Consider the following 18,015-nt stretch of genomic DNA (forward strand, 5'->3'; position numbering starts at 1 on the left):
TCAACATCATACAGTGGCAAAGCAAGGATGTGAACTTAGGCACTCTGGTTCCACTCCATTTATTTTATTTTATTATTTTTTTTAAGATTTATTTATTTGAAAGTCAGAGTTACACAGTGAGAAGGAGAGGCAGAGAGGGGGAGAAAGGGAGAGACAGAGAGAGAGAGACAGAGAGAGAGAGAGCGAGAGAAAGGTTTTCCAACCACTGGTTCACTCCCCAATTGGTCACAATGGCCAGAGCTGTGCTGATCCGAAGCCAGGAGCCAGGAGCCAGGAGCCTCTTCTGGGTCTCCCACGTGGGTGCAGGGGCCCAAGGACTTGGGCCATCTTCTACTGCTTTCCCAGGCCACAGCAGAGAGCTGGATTGGAAGTGGAGCAGCTGGGTCTTGAACTGGCGCCCATATGGGATGCCGGCACTGCAGGCAGCGGCTTTACCTACTACACCACAACGCCAGCCCCCCACTCCATTTATTTTGTTATACACACAAACATATATAAAACTATAGAGTTAAACATGAGAGGCTTCAAAAAGTTCAAGGAAAATGGATTTAAAAATGAAAATCTCTGTGTACAATGGGGTACTCAAAAAGTTCATGGAAAGTATGTACTATGAAAAAACTATACATGCAGTTCAAATTTATTTTTGCACTAAGGAAACTTATCCTGTAATTCCATTTTCCATGAACTTGATCAAGCCATCCCCTTCCAACACACACACAAACAACGTTATATGAAAAGCAAACTGCGTATCTCCTTTTTAGCATCTCTGCAGCTAGAAAGTGCAAACTGGGTATAGTCTTTTCAGAGTGTTGGAGGAAGTGAAAAAGAGGACTTGGTAACAATAGCTGAAACTGAGAAAACCTATGGAGTCTATTGAGATTGAACAGAACCCAAGGATGTGAATTTGTTCTTTTTCAAAATATCCCCCTGGCCCACAACAGTTGCAGTGGTGCTGTTGCAATGGTGCTACTTTTGGACCAGAAACATCAGGCAGGGGAAGGCAGCTAGGAGTGCAACAGCGACACCATATGGCATATAGGAGGATTGGCAGGGAAGCTGGAGCTGGCTGGGAAAATACATTTGAGAGGTATCCAGGAAGCAGAATGGAAACGATTCGGTGATGGATTGGATGTGGTAGGATTAAGGACAAACAGAAATAAAGGATGACTGCACGTTTCTGGTGAGGCCAAGTCACAGAGTAGATAATCAGGGTATTCATTGTTCAAGGTAGTCCAGGAAGGAAAACAGAGTTGGAGGATAAGAAGATAAAAATTTGATCAGCAATAATATTAAGAGGGACCGGTGCTGTGGTGCAGAAGGTAAAGCTTCCACCCGCAGTGCCAGCATCCCATATGGACACTGGTTCAAGTCCCGGCTGCTTCACTTCTGATCCAGCTCTCTGCTATGGCCTGGGAAAGCAGTGGAAGATGGCCCAAGTGCATGGGCCCCTGCACCCATGTAGGAGACCTGGAGGACGCTCCAGGCTCCTGGCTTCAGATCAGTGCAGCTCCGGCTGTTGTGGCCATTTGGGGAGTGAACCAGTAGATGGAAGACCTCTCTCTCTCTCTCTCTCTCTCTCTCTCTCTCTCCCTCTGCCTCTGCCTCTCTATAATTCTTTCAAATAAATAAATAAATCTTTTAAAAAAAGAATAATGAGTAGACAGAAGAAGGTAAGGCAGCAATTAAAAATTATTAAGAATATTCTGCATGCCATACTTAATGTTATAAATACTGCAAATAATAGCTCATTTAATCCTCCTTTCTATAGCCCTCGAGTGATTTCCATGTATCATGCCCAGGTTACAAACATGGAAACTGAGGCTCAGAGATCTAAAGTAGCAAAGCAAGTGAAAAACATAGTCAGGAGTCTAAACTCTGTGCTTTTTTTTCTCTACTTCCTCCTCCTAAAGAGACCAATGAGTCCTGGACTAAGGGTCAAGAGGCTAACAAACAAGAAAGACAACACAGACTATTAGAATAGCACAAAGATCGCCCAAAACAGGGCCAGAAAGAAAACAGACCAGTCATAGGCCCTCCCTATTCCTGCCTGCCAGCCTGAACCCCTATGTAGAAGTAGAGAGTTTTAGTGACCAATAAGACACCTAAGGAGTCCCATGCTTCCATTTGTTGAGGTGCAGTGGTAGGCAGGGAGGGCAAAGCAGACGGACAGCAACTTTTAAGCAAACTCTTTCCAAGCCACAGTTCCAAGTCCTGCACCTTTGTAAAGAGGAAGCAGGCCTTGGGGTCAAGGGTGTGACAGTATCTGCAGGAGTGGATAATGTTGGTTATTGCCATCTTTAAGGGCTGGGCAATGAAACAGAACACTCTCTGTGTCTCCTAGAAGAACAAATCAATGGATTTGCAATCAATGCCACTGCAAGACTCACCAAGGCCAAATCCTAGGCCAAGGCACTTAGCCAGTACACAACAGCATGAGACATCCTTCTTATGTGAAGGGAGAAAGAGAAAAGAGGGGACCAGGCTAGGTTGTGAACCAGATTTCTCAGGGACCCATGGATACCAATGACTGAACTTTAGCCAGGTGGCAGGTAGGAAATGTCAGGGGAGAGAAACTGAGAGGCCTTGAGGTAGAAACAGACAGCAGGGTGTCCTTTCCATGTGGAACTCTGGGAAGGGACAGCTTTCAGGATGCCCTTATGCTAACATGAAATATCAGAGTGGAAATCATGCTGTTATATATTTAAACACAAAGAGAGCCAAATTCAGAGCTTGCAAGTCCTCTACAGCTCCGAAATGGCAGGAGATGCGAAAGACAGCTGAGAATAGGGTCTGGATGGGGGTCCTGTGTTGAGAAGTAAGGGACTCTGAGGCAATATATGTAAGGTGGCCAGGCTAAGACAGAGACTGGATGAAGGATTCACAAAAACCCCAAGAATTTTCCATGCCAGGAGCCAAGGCAGGGCAGAGTCAGTGAAGGTGGACACTCTGGGCTCCTACTAAGTCAAGAGCACACAGCCCAGCTACACCAGCCCCGAACCCATCATCACCAGAAGCAGCAATATCAGGAGGGCAGTGACCAGTAAGAGTGTACTATACCTCAGAATAAGCAAAGAACACGTGTTACAGGGGCCTTCCCCAGTGCCAGACGCCTGGGGAATTTCGTGCAAAATTTTGGGAAGGAAAAGGGAGCTGGGGGACACTTGACAAAAAGAAGGACTCAGAAGTGTAGCATGACTTCTTAACTGACCAAATATCTAAAACAGACTAAGCTTTTTTTCACTGGAAAAGTTCTGTTCTTTCAGCACCTGCAGAGAGTAACTTTTCACACATGCAATTTCTAGTATAAATTCCCATTCTGCTGCATGAGAATCTCTGCAAAGAAACTGAGCTCAGTACTTCTAGGAGCAGTCACATTTTGTTTAGATTACTTCTACACCAGAAAAGAATAGGAAGTGTCAGGCCACAGGAACAGGACTCCTAAGGAATATAGGGGAAAAGCCGCAGAGAGGCCGTCCCCTTAGGCTTTATCCCCTTGTAGGCAAATACAGGAGGCTGTGACCTGGGGCTTTGGGAGATTCCAAAGGTGCAACAGGGGCACTACAGGACTTTCCAGGCCGAAAGCAGGCCAGTAGATTGACACAGGAAGAAGGGAGGACAAGGAAGAAGATACACAGTACTTACTCAACTCCGCCTGCACATCATGGCAGCTCAGCAGCAGCAACTTGCCTTTTGTGAGCAATTCAACAGGCATTTTGGAGACCTGGGCCTGCCACACATTCAGGCGGCTCACCAGTATCACATAATTCTTGATGGGACAGCCTATCATTTCCTCCAGTTTCTGAGGCCCCCAGGGTTGCAGGAACTCATAAATATCTGTTATCCACTGATGTTCCTTGCAGAATTCCTGCACCTCCCACAGCATGCCCTAAGGGGAGACAAGATGCTGGGTCAGGAGGTGGGTGGCTGTGATGGGAACTGGTAGGCAGCATCCCACTCCTTAACTTCTGTTCTTACCTCCAGGAGTACCTGTTGTGTAGTCAGTGCCTGCTGGATCCCAGCGTTGTTGTCCAGATCTTCCTGCAGCTGCTTATAATTATGGGGCCAGTACTGGCCCCGAAGCTTGCACCCACGGATTACCAAATTATCAATAATTGAGTGAGATTTCCAGGGCCACACCAATCCTACATTTGGGCCACAGAAGATACGCACAGCATCGCTGGGCTGGCTCTGAAACTTGGGTACCAGGAATTCTGTGTCTGAATCCTCCTCCTCCTCCTCTTCTTCTTCTGGTGGAACACATGTCATAATTGTCCATAAGTGTCCTCCAGAGTCCACACACAACATCTGTCTCCAACCTGAGTGTACACACACACACACACACACACACACACACCTCGTGCTCCCTGCTCATAAGGGAGTTTCCACACACATCTATATCACAAACAACACCAGACTCGTGGAGGGAATTTATTAGTTAGGGTTCAGATACAGAGAATATAATCTACTCTAGCTGGTGTATATTGGAAGAGAGTTTTCACAGAATAGTAAATGAATTGCAGAACAATTAGAAAGCTGAAAAATAAAAACACTTTAGATGGAGCATCTAGGACTCTACGCTGCCTGGCAAACTGGTCACTGCCACACCATCAGTTACAAAACATACTGCCTCTGAAATCAACTGCAGAATGAATGCAATGTGCCTTCCCTCTCTACCCCATTCAGTTCCACACTGAAGTCTCATGTAGATCTAATTGGTAGATCCCACGTCACACAGGACACCCAGCTGCAAGGGGTTCCAGACCAGTATAGTTTGTTGCTCTCCAAGTTTCGCAGAACACAGGAAGAGATTGGAAGAAGGGACAGTTCTCAGAATCTGCCTTAAGAAATACCCTTGAACCTGCCCTTGCCTTTTTAGGAATTGGTTAATTGCCACATTTAGTATTTGTGTTAAAATTCTGCACAAAATTTTGTGCAAAATTTGTTAAAATTTTGCATCAAAATGTTGAGAAATCAGATCCTTACTACCCCAAACTACACAGTAGTCCCAAGGCTCAGACATTTGATCTTTTCTCCATATGTTCTCACTCTCCCAGGATGTCTCACCTAGATTCATGGTTTTGCTCTCAAAGTTATCAGTAGTTCAGATCTTTCATTGAATTTCAATCCCAGTTAAACAACTGCCTATTCTGCATGTCTACTTGCAAACATACTATGCTCTCAAACTTAATGGTGCCAAAAATAAGCTCTGATTTCTCTCCTACTGCCATTTGCTCCTCCTCGTCTTCTAATTTCAGGAAATGGGAACTCCATTCTTCCAGTCAAAATCTTTAATAGTCATCTTTGAATTCTCTCACACATAAGACAACCAACCATCACAAAAATCCACCTAGCTGTACATTCAAAATATATCCAGATGGGCTGGCCCTGTGGCACAACGGGTTAAGATGTGGGCTGCAGCACCAGCATCCCATACAGGTGCCTGTTCAATTCCTGGCTGCTCCACTTCTGATCCAGCTCCCTGTTAATGCTCCTGGGAAAGCAGTAGAAGTGCTTGGGCCCCTGCACCCATGTGGGAGATGTGGATGAAGTTCCTGGCTCCTGGCTTCAACCTGCCTCAGCCCTGGCCATTGTGGCCATTTGAGGAGTGAACAAGTAGATGGAAGATCTCTCTCTCTCCCTCTCTTTTTCTGTGTCTATCTGTCTGTCTCTGTAATGCTGTCTTTCAAATAAAATAAATAAATCTTTAAAAAAAAAGGGGCAGACATGCTGATGAATTAAATAGTAATAAAAATGTAAAATTACATATATATAAAACTGTTCTGAAATTAAAAAAAATATTTAAAGCTCCATTTTGAAAGAACATGACTGAGAATCCTGCCCCAGAATGTTAAATACCAAGACATATTTTATATTAGTGGATTTAAAGGAAAAAGAAAAAAATCTAGGTAAACAAGACCAAGTAATTTTGTAAGGTAAATAAAATTAGACAATCATTAGATTCTTTGATAGTGAATCATAACTCCCAGAGAAAACGGAGTTAACACATTTAAGATAGGCAAAGGAAAAAAAGCATGAGTCAATGATTTTATATCTGGCAACACTAAACTTTCAGAAGGTACAAACTATTACCAACATAGAAGGATTTGAGAATTTTACTCTCACAAGCCTCTGCCAGAGGAAACTATTAAGAGAGAATGAACTTCAGACAAACAAAATTAATAGAGAGTCATCTACATATGGACAACTGGCAAGCTTAAACATATTGTTACTTGCCAAACTAAGATTAAATGAGGGCTATAAGCGGAAAAGAATAGTATAAAATGAGTTTGTAGAAAATGCTAAAGATTCTCTTGCATACCAAGTAGAGAAAGCCTATCTGAAATAATGGAACCTGGAAGGCACATTGGCTGACTGCCCAGTTGCTATTCCCTTCAGCCTTTTTCTGTGGTGGTAGAGCCCATCTTCCATGAAAAGCTGAGCATGTCAGTCATTTGATTTCTTGTCTCTCACAGCTAAAGGTAGCCACACAACCTAGAGTTTGACAATAAGATACAAAAGTGAGGCTGCTAGGAAGTTTAAGAAAAAGATTCCTTTTCCTGATAAAAAGTGAGGGTCAGGAATATAGAGCTCTCTTTTGCTAACCTTCCTCCCCCTTTCTCCCGGACTTTGCTTGAAAATGGGATGCTTGGAGGTACAGCCATGTCTTGCAGCTATGAGACAATAACCCTGAGCAAGAAAACAACAACAACAAACACTGATCGCAGCCTCCCCTACCATATACACCCTCCTAAGAGGATCCGCTCTTCCACATAGCTGAAAGCAGGAAGGAGTGAGGGAAAAGATATAAAGAACTTGGACCTGGTCCTTGATGGCACTGTTGAGCCATCAAACCAATCCTGAAGCACCTACCTCAAGCCTGTTTTTATTGTTTAGGCCTCTGTAGCCGAATCCAGCTATATCCATGAATTGCTTAATTATGAGAGTCAATAAATTCCCTTTTTTGCTTACTTAATTTTGAGTCAGGATTATGTAATCCAAAACCAACCCACAGGGCTGATGCTGTGGCACAGCATGTAAAGCTGCCACCTGCAGTGCTGGCATCCCTAACAGGCTTCAGGTCAAGACCCAGTTGCTGCACTTCTGACCCAGCTCTCTGCTTTGGCCTGGGAAAGCAGCAGAAGATGGGCCCTTGGGCCCCTGCACCCACATGGGAGACCTGGAAGAAGAACCTGGCTCTTGGCTTCAGATCAGCCCAGCTCCAGATATTGCAGTCAACTGGGGAGTGACCCAGTGGATGGAAGATCTGTCTTACTCACTCTCTCTCTCTCTCTGCCTTTGACTCTCTGTAACTATGCCTCTCAAACTCTCAAACAGATAAATAAATCTTTTTGAGAGAGAGAGAGAGAGAGAGAGAATTTCAAGTCATTTTGAAAGAAAAGTTATTTGGATCAGCGCGGTACGCCGGCCGCAGTGTGCCAGCCATGGCGGCCATTGGAGGGTGAACCAACGGCAAAAGGAAGACCTTTCTCTCTGTCTCTCTCTCACTATCCACTCTACCTGTCAAAAAAAAAAAGAAAGAAAGAAAGAAAGAAAGAAAGAAAGAAAGAAAGAAAGAAAGAAAGAAAGAAAGAAAGAAAGAGAAAGAAAGAAAGAAAAGTTACAAAGGAGGAGAAAGTCCAAAAGAAACAGAGAAAACTGATCTCAGGAATCAGGGGAATTGGGAGGATGCACAGAGAAGGGTAGAGATGAAAGGATAAGCAGCAATTTAAAAAGGGGAACACTAGGGGACTACGTTGTGGAACAGCGTGTTAAGCTGTCTCCTGCAATGCTGGAATCCCATATGATTGAAGTCCAGGCTGCCCTATTTCCAATCTAGCTTCCTGCTAATATGCCTAGGAAAGCAGTGGAAGATGACCTAGGCGTTTGGGCCCCTGTACCCAAGTGGAAGACCCAGATGAAACCCCTGGCTCCTAGCTTCAGCCTTGCCCAGACTGGGGTGTTGAGGCCATTTGGGGAGTGAGCCAGTGGATGGAAGATCTTTCTCACCACCCCCGTCCAGTCCATCCCTCTCTCTCTGTAACTCTTTCAAGTAAATAAAATAAATAAATAAATAAATATATATATATATATATATATATATATATATATATATAAAAGAAGGGAGGTGGGAAGGAAGAAAGAAAGAAAAAGAGAATGAGAGGGAAAGAAAAAAAGTGAGCCCTCTTTGACTTTTTAGTTTTGATTTGATTTTGTTTTGGTGCATCTACTTCTTTTCTGCCTTTGAATTTAGTAACTTGCAGTTTTGTAAGCTCCAAAATGCAATATAAGGTTTAAAAGCAGTGACTCGAGGTGCTAAGACCCATGAGAGTGCTCAGGCAATATGGTGCTATATGTCAATTCAAATCCAAGCAACAGAAAGAAAAGCTAGCCTATTTTTTGGCAAAAGGCACGTCCCAAGAAAACAAAACAGATAAATTCAAGGTCAACGCAAGAGTGAAATGAAGTTGCTTATGATGAGAAAGTATACATACTAAGCGAAAGAAACATAAGTTACTTGTCATTTCTGAGGGATTTAGGACTTCAGTTAAATTTTTTTTATCAGTATAATACACATAAATTGACATAGAGTTGCACTTTCAAATAGCAATCCAACTTTGAAAGGCCTAAATAAAATATATCTTTATTTCTCCCTCATTTCTGAAGTATAGTTTTGCTAGGAATAGTATTCTTGACTGGCAGATGCTTTTAGTTTTTTCTCTCAGAACTTAGATTATGTCGCTCCTTTCCCTCTTATGAAATTTGGGCTGAGAAATGTGCTATTAGTTTAACTAGAATTTCCTCAAACATGACTTGGTGCTTTTTCAGTGCAGTTTTTAGATTTTCTCATGCTGTGTTTTTGATAGTTTGACTATAATATGTCACGGTAAGAATCTTTTCTGTTCATAGCTATTTGGGGTCCTATGGACTTCCTGTACCTGGATGTCTGTATCTTTCCCAAGATCTGGTAATTATTTTCTTAAATAGGTTTTTTTTTTTTTTTTTACCTATTACATAAAGTATTTATTGAAGTTTTTTAAACTTTTTCACTATTATAGATGACCATGTTCGACCATGAAGAATTCAATTTTTGCAGCTTTGTTATAATCAAGAATTCTGTGGATTTCTCTTACAGTGAATTCTATGAACCCAATGCCCTCATGATGGAAGGAGCCATAACTGCTGGTTTGTTGGTGGGTCTCAATGTTATCGATGCCAGCTTCTGTATGAAAGGAGAAGATCTGGACTTCTCAGGTGTGAGAAAGATGCTTATTTACCTAGCGTGTCAGTCCAACTCCCACTACTTCAGAATTTCGATTAATTTTTATGCTGACCAAATTATAAGAAGTTCTGTGAGCTTCAATTCTGATGTGAATAATAAAAGTAGCCTGCTTCCTTCCAACTTGGCTCATTTATGTATTCTGAATGTTTTTCAAATTCTTGTCTTAAAAAAAAAATGTATGAGGGTATTTCAAAATGTTGGAAAGTGGAATTAAATGGCAAGTTCAAAAAAATTTTGAAATCCAACCATACAAAAGTTCATAAAAATACTTATAGGAAAATCATGTAAAGATTTAAATAGGTTTTATATACATTCCCTCTTTCTTTGTCTTCTGGGACCCCCAAAATTCAAGTATTTGTTCATTAATGGTGTCCCAAGGCTCTCACAGTCTGTCTTCATTCTTTTTTACATTTTCTTTTCTTTCTTTTTTCAGTCTGACTGGGATATTTCATAAGATGTGCCATCAAGTTCAGATATTCTTTCTTCTGCCTCATCTAATCCATTCAGATTTTCTTTTTTAAATTTTTTTAAAGACTTACTTATTTGAGAGGCAGAATTACAGAGAGAGAAAGGGAGAGACAGGGAGAGGGATCTTCCCTCCATTGGTTCACTCCCCATATAGCTTCAGTGGCCGGAGCTGGGCCAATCTGAAGCCAGGAGCCAGGAGCTGCTTCTGGATCTCTCATGGGGGTGCAGGAGTGAAAACACTTGGGCCATCCTCCATTTCCCAGGCCATAAGCAGAGAGCTGGATCAGAAGAGGAGCAGCTGGGACACAAACTGAAGCCCATGTGGGATGCCGGCACTACAGTAGGAGGTCTAACTTACTACACTGCATCAAACCAGCCTCCTGTTGAGACTTTCAACTGTTATTTTTTACTTCACTTATTGAGTTTATTTGTAAGATTTTTTTTTCCTTTTTCAAGATCTATAGGCTCTTTGCTGAATTTCTCCTTCATAACATGCATTGTTTTCCTGATTTTGTTCAACTGTATTCTACCTTATTTTTTGGTTTTTATACTTTTATAACTTTGAAATACTAGGCCATTTGGGCACTAGTTTGAGTGCTAATGTACCTGAGAAAGCAGCAGAGAATGGTCCAAGTACTTGAGCCCCTGCACCCAGTGGGAGACCTGGATGAAGCTCTGGCTCCTGGCTTTGGATTGGCCCAGCTCTGGCCATTGTGGCCATTTGGGGAGTGAACCAGCAGATGGAAGTATGCCCTCGCTCGCTCACTCACTCATGCTCTCTCTCTCTCTCTCTCTCTCTATATATATATATGTATACACACACACACACACACACACACATATATATATTTCTCTCCCTGTAACTCTGCCTTTCAAATAAATCTTTAAAAAAAATACCATTGCAGGGGCCAGCACTGTGGCGCACCAGGTTAAAGCCCTGGCCTGAAGTGCTGGCATCCCATATGGGTGCTGGTTCTAGTCCCGGATGCTGAACTTCCAATCCAGTTCTCTGCTATGGCCTGGGAAAGCAGTAGAAGGCCCAAGTCCTTGAGCCCCTACACCCACGTGGGAGACCCAGAAGAAGCTCCTGACTTCGGATTGGCACTGCTCCAGTTGTTGTGGCCATCTGGGGAGTGAACCAGCAGATGGAAGACCTCTCTCTCTGTGTCTCTATAACTCTGCCTTTCAAATAAATAAATCTTTAAAAAAAATATCATTGCATATCATAGTATGGATTAGTAAACCTATAATGAGAAAATACTACAAAATGTCTGACTTACTTAAGATTACTTAAGGGGAGAGTCCAAAAGTCTGTAGCATGTATTATTAAGAGCAGAGTACCAAATTGGACACATTACCCCTTTTAATTTTCAAAATAATTCTCCAAGTTAGGTATTTTTGCAGATTAGTAAACTAGTATGTCTGATTCCAGAGCCATTCTCCTTTTCACTACGTAAAACAAATGTCAACAGTCTCTATCAATTAACCTAAACTAATTTAGGGAAAAAAATGTCTCGCAACTCTGGTGTGATTTGTAAATAAATAATAAAAAAAAAACCTCCTTACAGTGGACCATTTTCCTCTGTCACCTATTTCATAAAATTAATTTTGTGTCTCTAAATCATCTTAATGAAAACATACCGGTTGAGAAGGAAAATGCTAAAGCATCTACATGTCAGAGATGACTGACTACATTTAATTATCTTAGTTGTGCAGCATCCAAATAAAGGAAATGTAAAGAGGAATTTCCTCCCTGATAGTTAACATGCCTGAGAATTAATAACCGATAATAACTGGTAACCATAAATTATCTCAATAATAGAAGTGAATGCCTCTCTATGAAATAAAAGACTAAAATAAATATTTAGCAAGCAGAGTCCTTCAAATAAGCAAAAATTAGCAATCAAATTCAATGGTAAACAAAATGAAATTATAACATTGGAGGGAGAAAAAGCTCACAGAGTTTTGGATGAACCAGGGAAAGGACAACATACTCATACTCTTTCCTATATCCCCTCATTTCACACACATACACATAAGCATATTAGTGAGTAAAAGCACCCCCAGCACTCTCAACCCCTACACACCACGTGCAATACACAGGTTAGAGCCACTACATTCCTGCCCAAGGCCTGCTGCTAGCTTCTCATGCCATTCACACTCTACACATGCCTTCCCCTCTCCTGGCCTTCCTAGGTCTCCTTAAATACCTTCAGAAGGCAGGGAATCCCTGGAGGTCTTCAGGTCTTTAGACTTGACTACCTTCATGTAAAAGAAGGGGTACAAATGGGAAAATAAGGAGGGCTTCAAACTGGGCTGAGAGCTTCTGATGACACACAGAATAGGAGCTGGGAATTCCTCCAGCTTGCCCCCCTCTCCAGCATACAATACCTGCAAGGCAGAGGCCTTGACAGATTGTAGGCCCTCAGTTAGAATCCGGATCATATTCTCACCACAAGGCACATGAGACAGCTGGCTGTGATCATTAAAGACCAGTCGAGACAAAAGAAAGGGTTTCTGCCTCGGGGCCTATAAAAGAAGGGTTAGAAGAGATTGGGGGACACATTTTAGTCTGCATTCGTAATCTGTTCCTTGAATACCTGCCCACCTCCATACATTCCACCCACCACCTCACTTGCAGGATGTTGGACACAAAAGAGGTAATTTCATCTTCCAAGATAGAAACGAGACTCTGACAAATCATGTAGTTGACCAGACGGGCAAACTTCCCCAGCTGCAGCAACCAGATCTCTGCCTGCTTCAGCTTCTTCTCCAGCTGCTGGCACTGTACCCTCTGAAGGTATATAGAGCCTTGGCCTGTCCTGATCCGGTTGCAGTTTTGCACTCGCTCCTGCAGGCCCTGTTGCATGTGGTATGTGTCGTCATGAACCTGTGAGTGTAGAGAGTAGAAGCTCATTGGAGATAGAGAGATGCAGGGTAAATCAACTCTCAGGTCTTGGAACCTGGAATCTTGAGCCTAGATAAGCATATGAAGAGGGCTCCTTTTAGCCCCAGAAATATTTAAATGACCAAAAAAAGAGAACTTATATTGAGAGGCCACAATGTACTAATGTGATAGGCCAGGACTGTTTACTGTTTACTGAAAAGTAGAATTCAAACAGAAAATTTACAAATGTGTAAATAGAGAAGTTCATGTTACAGAATAGACAAAGGAAAATACTGGAGAAGTTAGACTCTGCAATAATTTCAGGATCTGGACCCTAACCATTGAGCCTGGGTGATATATATGATCTGCTGGGTTGTATAAATTGCATTATGTTACAGAAGCTGCTCCTGAGAACTGACAGAGAATTTTTATCTGGGGAGAGAGAATCCGGGATAAAAGCCTGGGAGTCTATTTGTGAGCCCTCAGGTTTAGAGGTTTCTCAGCCTGCAAAAGATACTGTCAGTTGTCAACTGTCTGGACTTCCCTTGTTGAGGAACAGAGGGGAGAGACCAAAAGTCTATGCTCAGCCAGATGGACCCTTTGTCCTCACTATTGTCCTATTCTTTTTGATGCTCCACAGAGCCTGGGGTTAGAACTGACTGGTGTTTGTGAATTACATTTCTATATCTATGAGCTCAACTCCTAGTCTTCTGAGACCCCAGAAAACACATGTCATATACAAACATGCCTTCAGACTTGATGAGGTATGTCTTCCATGCTCCCACAACACCCTTCATACCTAGAGCTTCCTGCTTCACAGAAATATCGTTATCTAATATCTGTATGAATTATATACTACAATATAAGCTCCTTAAGGAGGGCGCTCTGTCACACCTTATTTCATCTTATTATTGCTTAACACAGTACATGGCATGGGATCCCACAGTAAATGTTTATAAAAGAATGTATCACTTAGCCGGCGCCGCGGCTCACTAGGCTAATCCTCTGCCTTGCGGCACTGGCACACCAGGTCCCAGTCTGGTCGGGGCACCGGATTCTGTCCCGGTTGCCCCTCTTCCAGGCCAGCTCTCTGCTGTGGCCAGGGAGTGCAGTGGAGGATGGCCCAAGTCCTTGGGCCCTGCACCTGCATACGAGACCAGGAGAAGCACTTGGCTCCTGCCTTCGCATAGACGCGGTGCGCCAGCTGCAGCACGCCGGCCGTGGTGGCCATTGGAGGGTGAACCAACGGCAAAAGGAAGACCTTTCTCTCTGTCTCTCTCTCTCACTGTCCATTCTGCCTGTCAAAAAAAAAAAAAAAAAAAAAAAAGTACCACTTCACATCAAAAGGGCTTACTGAGTGCCAATTAGAATAAAATCATTCAGGGCTGGCGCCGTGGCTCAATAGGCTAATCCTCCACCTTGCGGCGCCAGCACACCGGGTTCTAGTCCCGGTCGGGGCGCCGGATTCTGTCCCGGTTGCCCCTCTTCCAGGCCAGCTCTCTGCTATGGCCAGGGAGTGCAGTGGAGGATGGCCCAGGTGCTTGGGCCCTGCACCCCATGGGAGACCAGGAAAAGCACCTGGATCCTGGCTCCTGCCATCGGATCAGCGCGGTGCGCCGGCTGCAGCGGCGGCCATTGGAGGGTGAACCAACGGCAAAGGAAGACCTTTCTCTCTCTGTCTCTCTCTCTCACTGTCCACTCTGCCTGTCAATAAATAAATAAATAAATAAATTAAAAAAAAAAAAGAATAAAATCATTCAAACAATAATTATTATGACTGCCAGAAAACATAATCAGTATATATTTTGAAACATCATAATTGGGGGCAATAACTTTAAATAATAAGGAAATTTTTTAAGCCCCGAATTTTATACCTAGTGACAGTATCATTAAGGTTTAAGTATGAATGTAGACATTTTTAGAAATAAAAAGACTTGGATTTTTTTTTACTTTTTCAAAAATTTTATTTAAGTTATATAAGTTTTATGTATTTTATATATACAGATTTAGGAATATAGTGATACTTCTCTTCCCCTACCCTCAAGACTTGGAAATTTTATCACATACAGATTCCCCCTGAAAGGTAGAAAGAGAGAGATCTCCTATTTGCTGGTCCATTGCCTCAAATTCCTGCAATAGTCACAGTTGGCCAGGTTGAAGCTGGAATCCAGGAATTCCATCCAGACCTCCCACATAGGTGGCAGGGACCTAAGTACCCGAACCATCCTCTGCTGCTTCCCAGGGTGCAAATTAGCAGGAAGTTGGATTGGAAATGGAGGCGTGACTCTGTCCCAGGCATTCCAATTTTGGATGTGTGCATCCCAAGCAAAAGTTTAACCTGCTGTGCTATAATGCCTACCCCATATCATCATTTAAAAATGAGTAGTTTGTAAAACAAGAGTGTTCATAACCATCCAGAATTAAAATTTTAAGAGATATCAGTATGAATCTAGAAGTAATAGGAGTGGACAGAGTAAGGGAAGAGAGAAAGGAAATCAGGAAAGTCCTAAGGTTCTTATGCTGCTTACAGAAAGATGTGACTACAAATTCAGTTAACAGTTATTTATGCTGCTAATATTTGCTGAGCATATAGTATACGGCGTTTCCTATAATAAGTCCTAGAGATATATCAGTGAATGAAGCATAAAAATCTCAACCATCAATATGGCTATTTGTGTGGGAGGGGGACAGTACAGGCAAGAAACATAACGAATAATTTATATCCTATGCAAATAGTGATAAGTGGACCAGCCCTGTGGCATAGCAGGTAAAGCTGATGCTTGAAGTGCTGGCATCCCTTATAGGCACCAGTTCAAGTCCTGGCTGCTCCACTTCCAATATAGCTGCCTGCTAATGTATCTGGGAAAGCAGTGGGAGATGGCCCAAGGGCTTGGGCCCCTGCACCCCTGTGAGAAGCCTGGAAGAAGCTCCTGGCTCCTGGCTTCAAATGGGTCCAGTTCTGGCTGCTGCAGCCATTTGGGGAGTGAACCAGCAGATGGAAGACCTCCCTTTCTGCCTCTCCTTCTCTCTGTAACTCTGCCTTGCAAATAAATAAATAAATCTTTTTTTAAAAAAGTGATAAGTGCTATTAAAAATAAAACTAGAGCAGGGAAAAGACAAACTAGGAGTGCTGTTGATAGTAAAGTCTTCAATTTGAAATAAGATGACATATCTGAAGAGATAGTTTTAGAAAAAGATTTGAAAGAGATATTTCATAAAATGTAAACTGAAGAGCTACATATATTTTCAATTGCAATTATAAAAAAACTGTGGCTTAAGCAAGTAAACTGTTTGTTTATTTAATGCAATAAGAAAGTCATCAATGACATATTGACCCAATAATATCAAAGCTCCTTTCTTCCTCTTCCTCCACCCTTAATATGACATTCGCCCTATGGTGCGATGTCTTCTCCATCACTAGAAATTTCATACAAGGGTTAGGTAATGAGACAGGGATAAAAATGACAAAGGCATTGCAGCTGAATTTGCCTCTTTAAAAAGTTTTCCCGCGTCTACCACACATGATTCATTTCCCAGAATTGAATCACATAGTGTTTCCTCACCCATAGCCCCACTCCCAGCTGGGAGTCTATGAAAAAAATCAATTCTAAAACTAAGAAAGATGAGTAGACAGACACTGACTAGCGCCTGGGAAACTATCAGAAAAGTGAAATGTATAACACCCAAATCATTAGAGGACAATAATAGCAACAAAAATATAAACAATCCGACAATAGACGACACAAGGAAGAATCAAACAGAAATCAACAAGATGAGATGGGAAAAATAAATTAAAATCTATAAACAATCATAATAAATGAGATAAACATAGACTCACAGATCAAATGTTCTCCATCTATTAAATATACATAAAGTAAAATAACAAATGAAGGTTAAAAACAGAGGGATAAAAAAGAGAGCAAATAAACTGTTAACATCAGACAAAAAAGAACTCTGAGATGTAAAGCTGAACCAGAATGAAGACTTTTATATCAAAAAGGATTAAGACACCAAGAAATGTTACAGACTTTTATGCAAACAACAACATGATTTGGAAATTCATTTAGCAATAATTGAAAGAACAGAAAGGAAGAATTGACAAACTTTGAATATAAATAATAGAAGTATATCAAAGTAAAATATCCTATATCCTTGTTCATTGTCCTATAGGTAAGGAAGAAAATGTCCCTACTCTTAAGGAAAACCTTCCTGGCATATTTAGGGGTAAAGGAATTTGATAACTGTGACTTACTCTCAAAACAATGTAGAAAAAATAATGTGTACATTCACAGAGAAAGTGCATAATTGATAAAGTAAACAAAACAAAATAATAACATGAGTGTTTATTACACTATGTTTGTATCTTTTCTAGTAAGTTTGAAATTATAACAAAATATGGAAGGAAGGAAGGAAAGAATTAGATTTATCTTAGTCAATCCAAGGTGGTCTAAAACTGACAATTCACCATATTAACACACTAAATGAGAAAAAACTCACAGTCATCTAAATAGAAGCAGAAAAAAAATCACTAGACAAAATTTGACACCCATTCATGATAAAACCTCTTAGCAAGTAAATGAAGGGTATTTATCAAACACCCATAATTAATATCATGTCTCTAATATTTCAAATGTATTTTAGTTCCTCAGTAATACCACATTTTAATGGACAGCAGAATGCTTTTATTTAGCACAAATTGCAAGCTTGGTTCTAAAACAATTCAGTTACAAGTTGTGATTGGTTATTTTTTAAAGATTTATTTATTTATTTGAAAGTCAGATTTATAGAGAGGGAAGGAGAGGCAGAGAGAGAGAGAGAGAGGTTTTCCATCCACTGGTTCACACCCCAATTGGCCACAACAGTCGGAGCTGTGCCGATCCAAAGCCAGGAGCCAGGAACTTCTTCTGGGTCTTCTCACATGAGTGCAGGGGCCCAAGGACTTGGGCCATCTTGTACTGCTTTCCCAGGCCATAGCAGAGAGCTGGATCAGAAGTGGAAGAGCTGGGGCTCGAACTGGCACCCATATGGGATGCTGGCATTGCAGGTGGCACTTTTCCACTACACCACAGCACCAGCCCCTGTGGTTGGTTATTAATCTGCACTTTCCACCCCTCCTTCTTTAACCCTACTCCTTTGGGGTGCTGCCAACATGCACAGGTTCTATCCCATTCCATGCAGCAACATAGTAGCTCCATGTGTTGCATTTGCTTGTCTTTTCATTTTCAATGGTGTTTCTAACACTAAAAGAATTAAATATAAATTCATTGACCTTTAAAGTTTATAATTTTTACACTTTAAGAAACTCCTCTCTTGAGATAATGAAAATGTCATATTTTATTTGCTAAAAAGTTTTTCTGTTTTCCTTTTACACTACATCTTT

At 41.7% G+C, this 18,015-nt stretch overlaps 1 protein-coding gene and 1 long non-coding RNA gene across 2 annotated transcripts in view; one reads left to right on the top strand and one right to left on the bottom strand.

Moving 5' to 3' along the window:
* Positions 1 to 9,400, top strand: part of LOC149128423 (uncharacterized) — a 67,880-nt gene extending 58,480 nt beyond the window's left edge. The window contains exon 2 of the long non-coding RNA XR_016218831.1: positions 9,134 to 9,400. This is a non-coding gene — a long non-coding RNA (uncharacterized LOC149128423). The remainder of the gene's footprint in view (positions 1 to 9,133) is intronic.
* DNHD1 (dynein heavy chain domain 1) overlaps positions 1 to 18,015 on the bottom strand; it is a 75,865-nt gene that overhangs the window by 37,458 nt on the left and 20,392 nt on the right. Inside the window, exons 7-11 of the mRNA XM_070074249.2 lie at positions 12,384 to 12,638; positions 12,140 to 12,277; positions 11,959 to 12,010; positions 3,976 to 4,247; positions 3,643 to 3,886 (exon numbers count right to left, since the gene is read on the bottom strand). Of these exons, the coding sequence (XP_069930350.1) occupies positions 3,643 to 3,886; positions 3,976 to 4,247; positions 11,959 to 12,010; positions 12,140 to 12,277; positions 12,384 to 12,638 (961 nt within the window). The remainder of the gene's footprint in view (positions 1 to 3,642; positions 3,887 to 3,975; positions 4,248 to 11,958; positions 12,011 to 12,139; positions 12,278 to 12,383; positions 12,639 to 18,015) is intronic.

The sequence above is a fragment of the Oryctolagus cuniculus genome, chromosome 1, assembly GCF_051225735.1.
Source record: "Oryctolagus cuniculus isolate XC-2025 breed Fujian yellow rabbit chromosome 1, ASM5122573v1, whole genome shotgun sequence".
NCBI lineage: Eukaryota > Metazoa > Chordata > Mammalia > Lagomorpha > Leporidae > Oryctolagus > Oryctolagus cuniculus.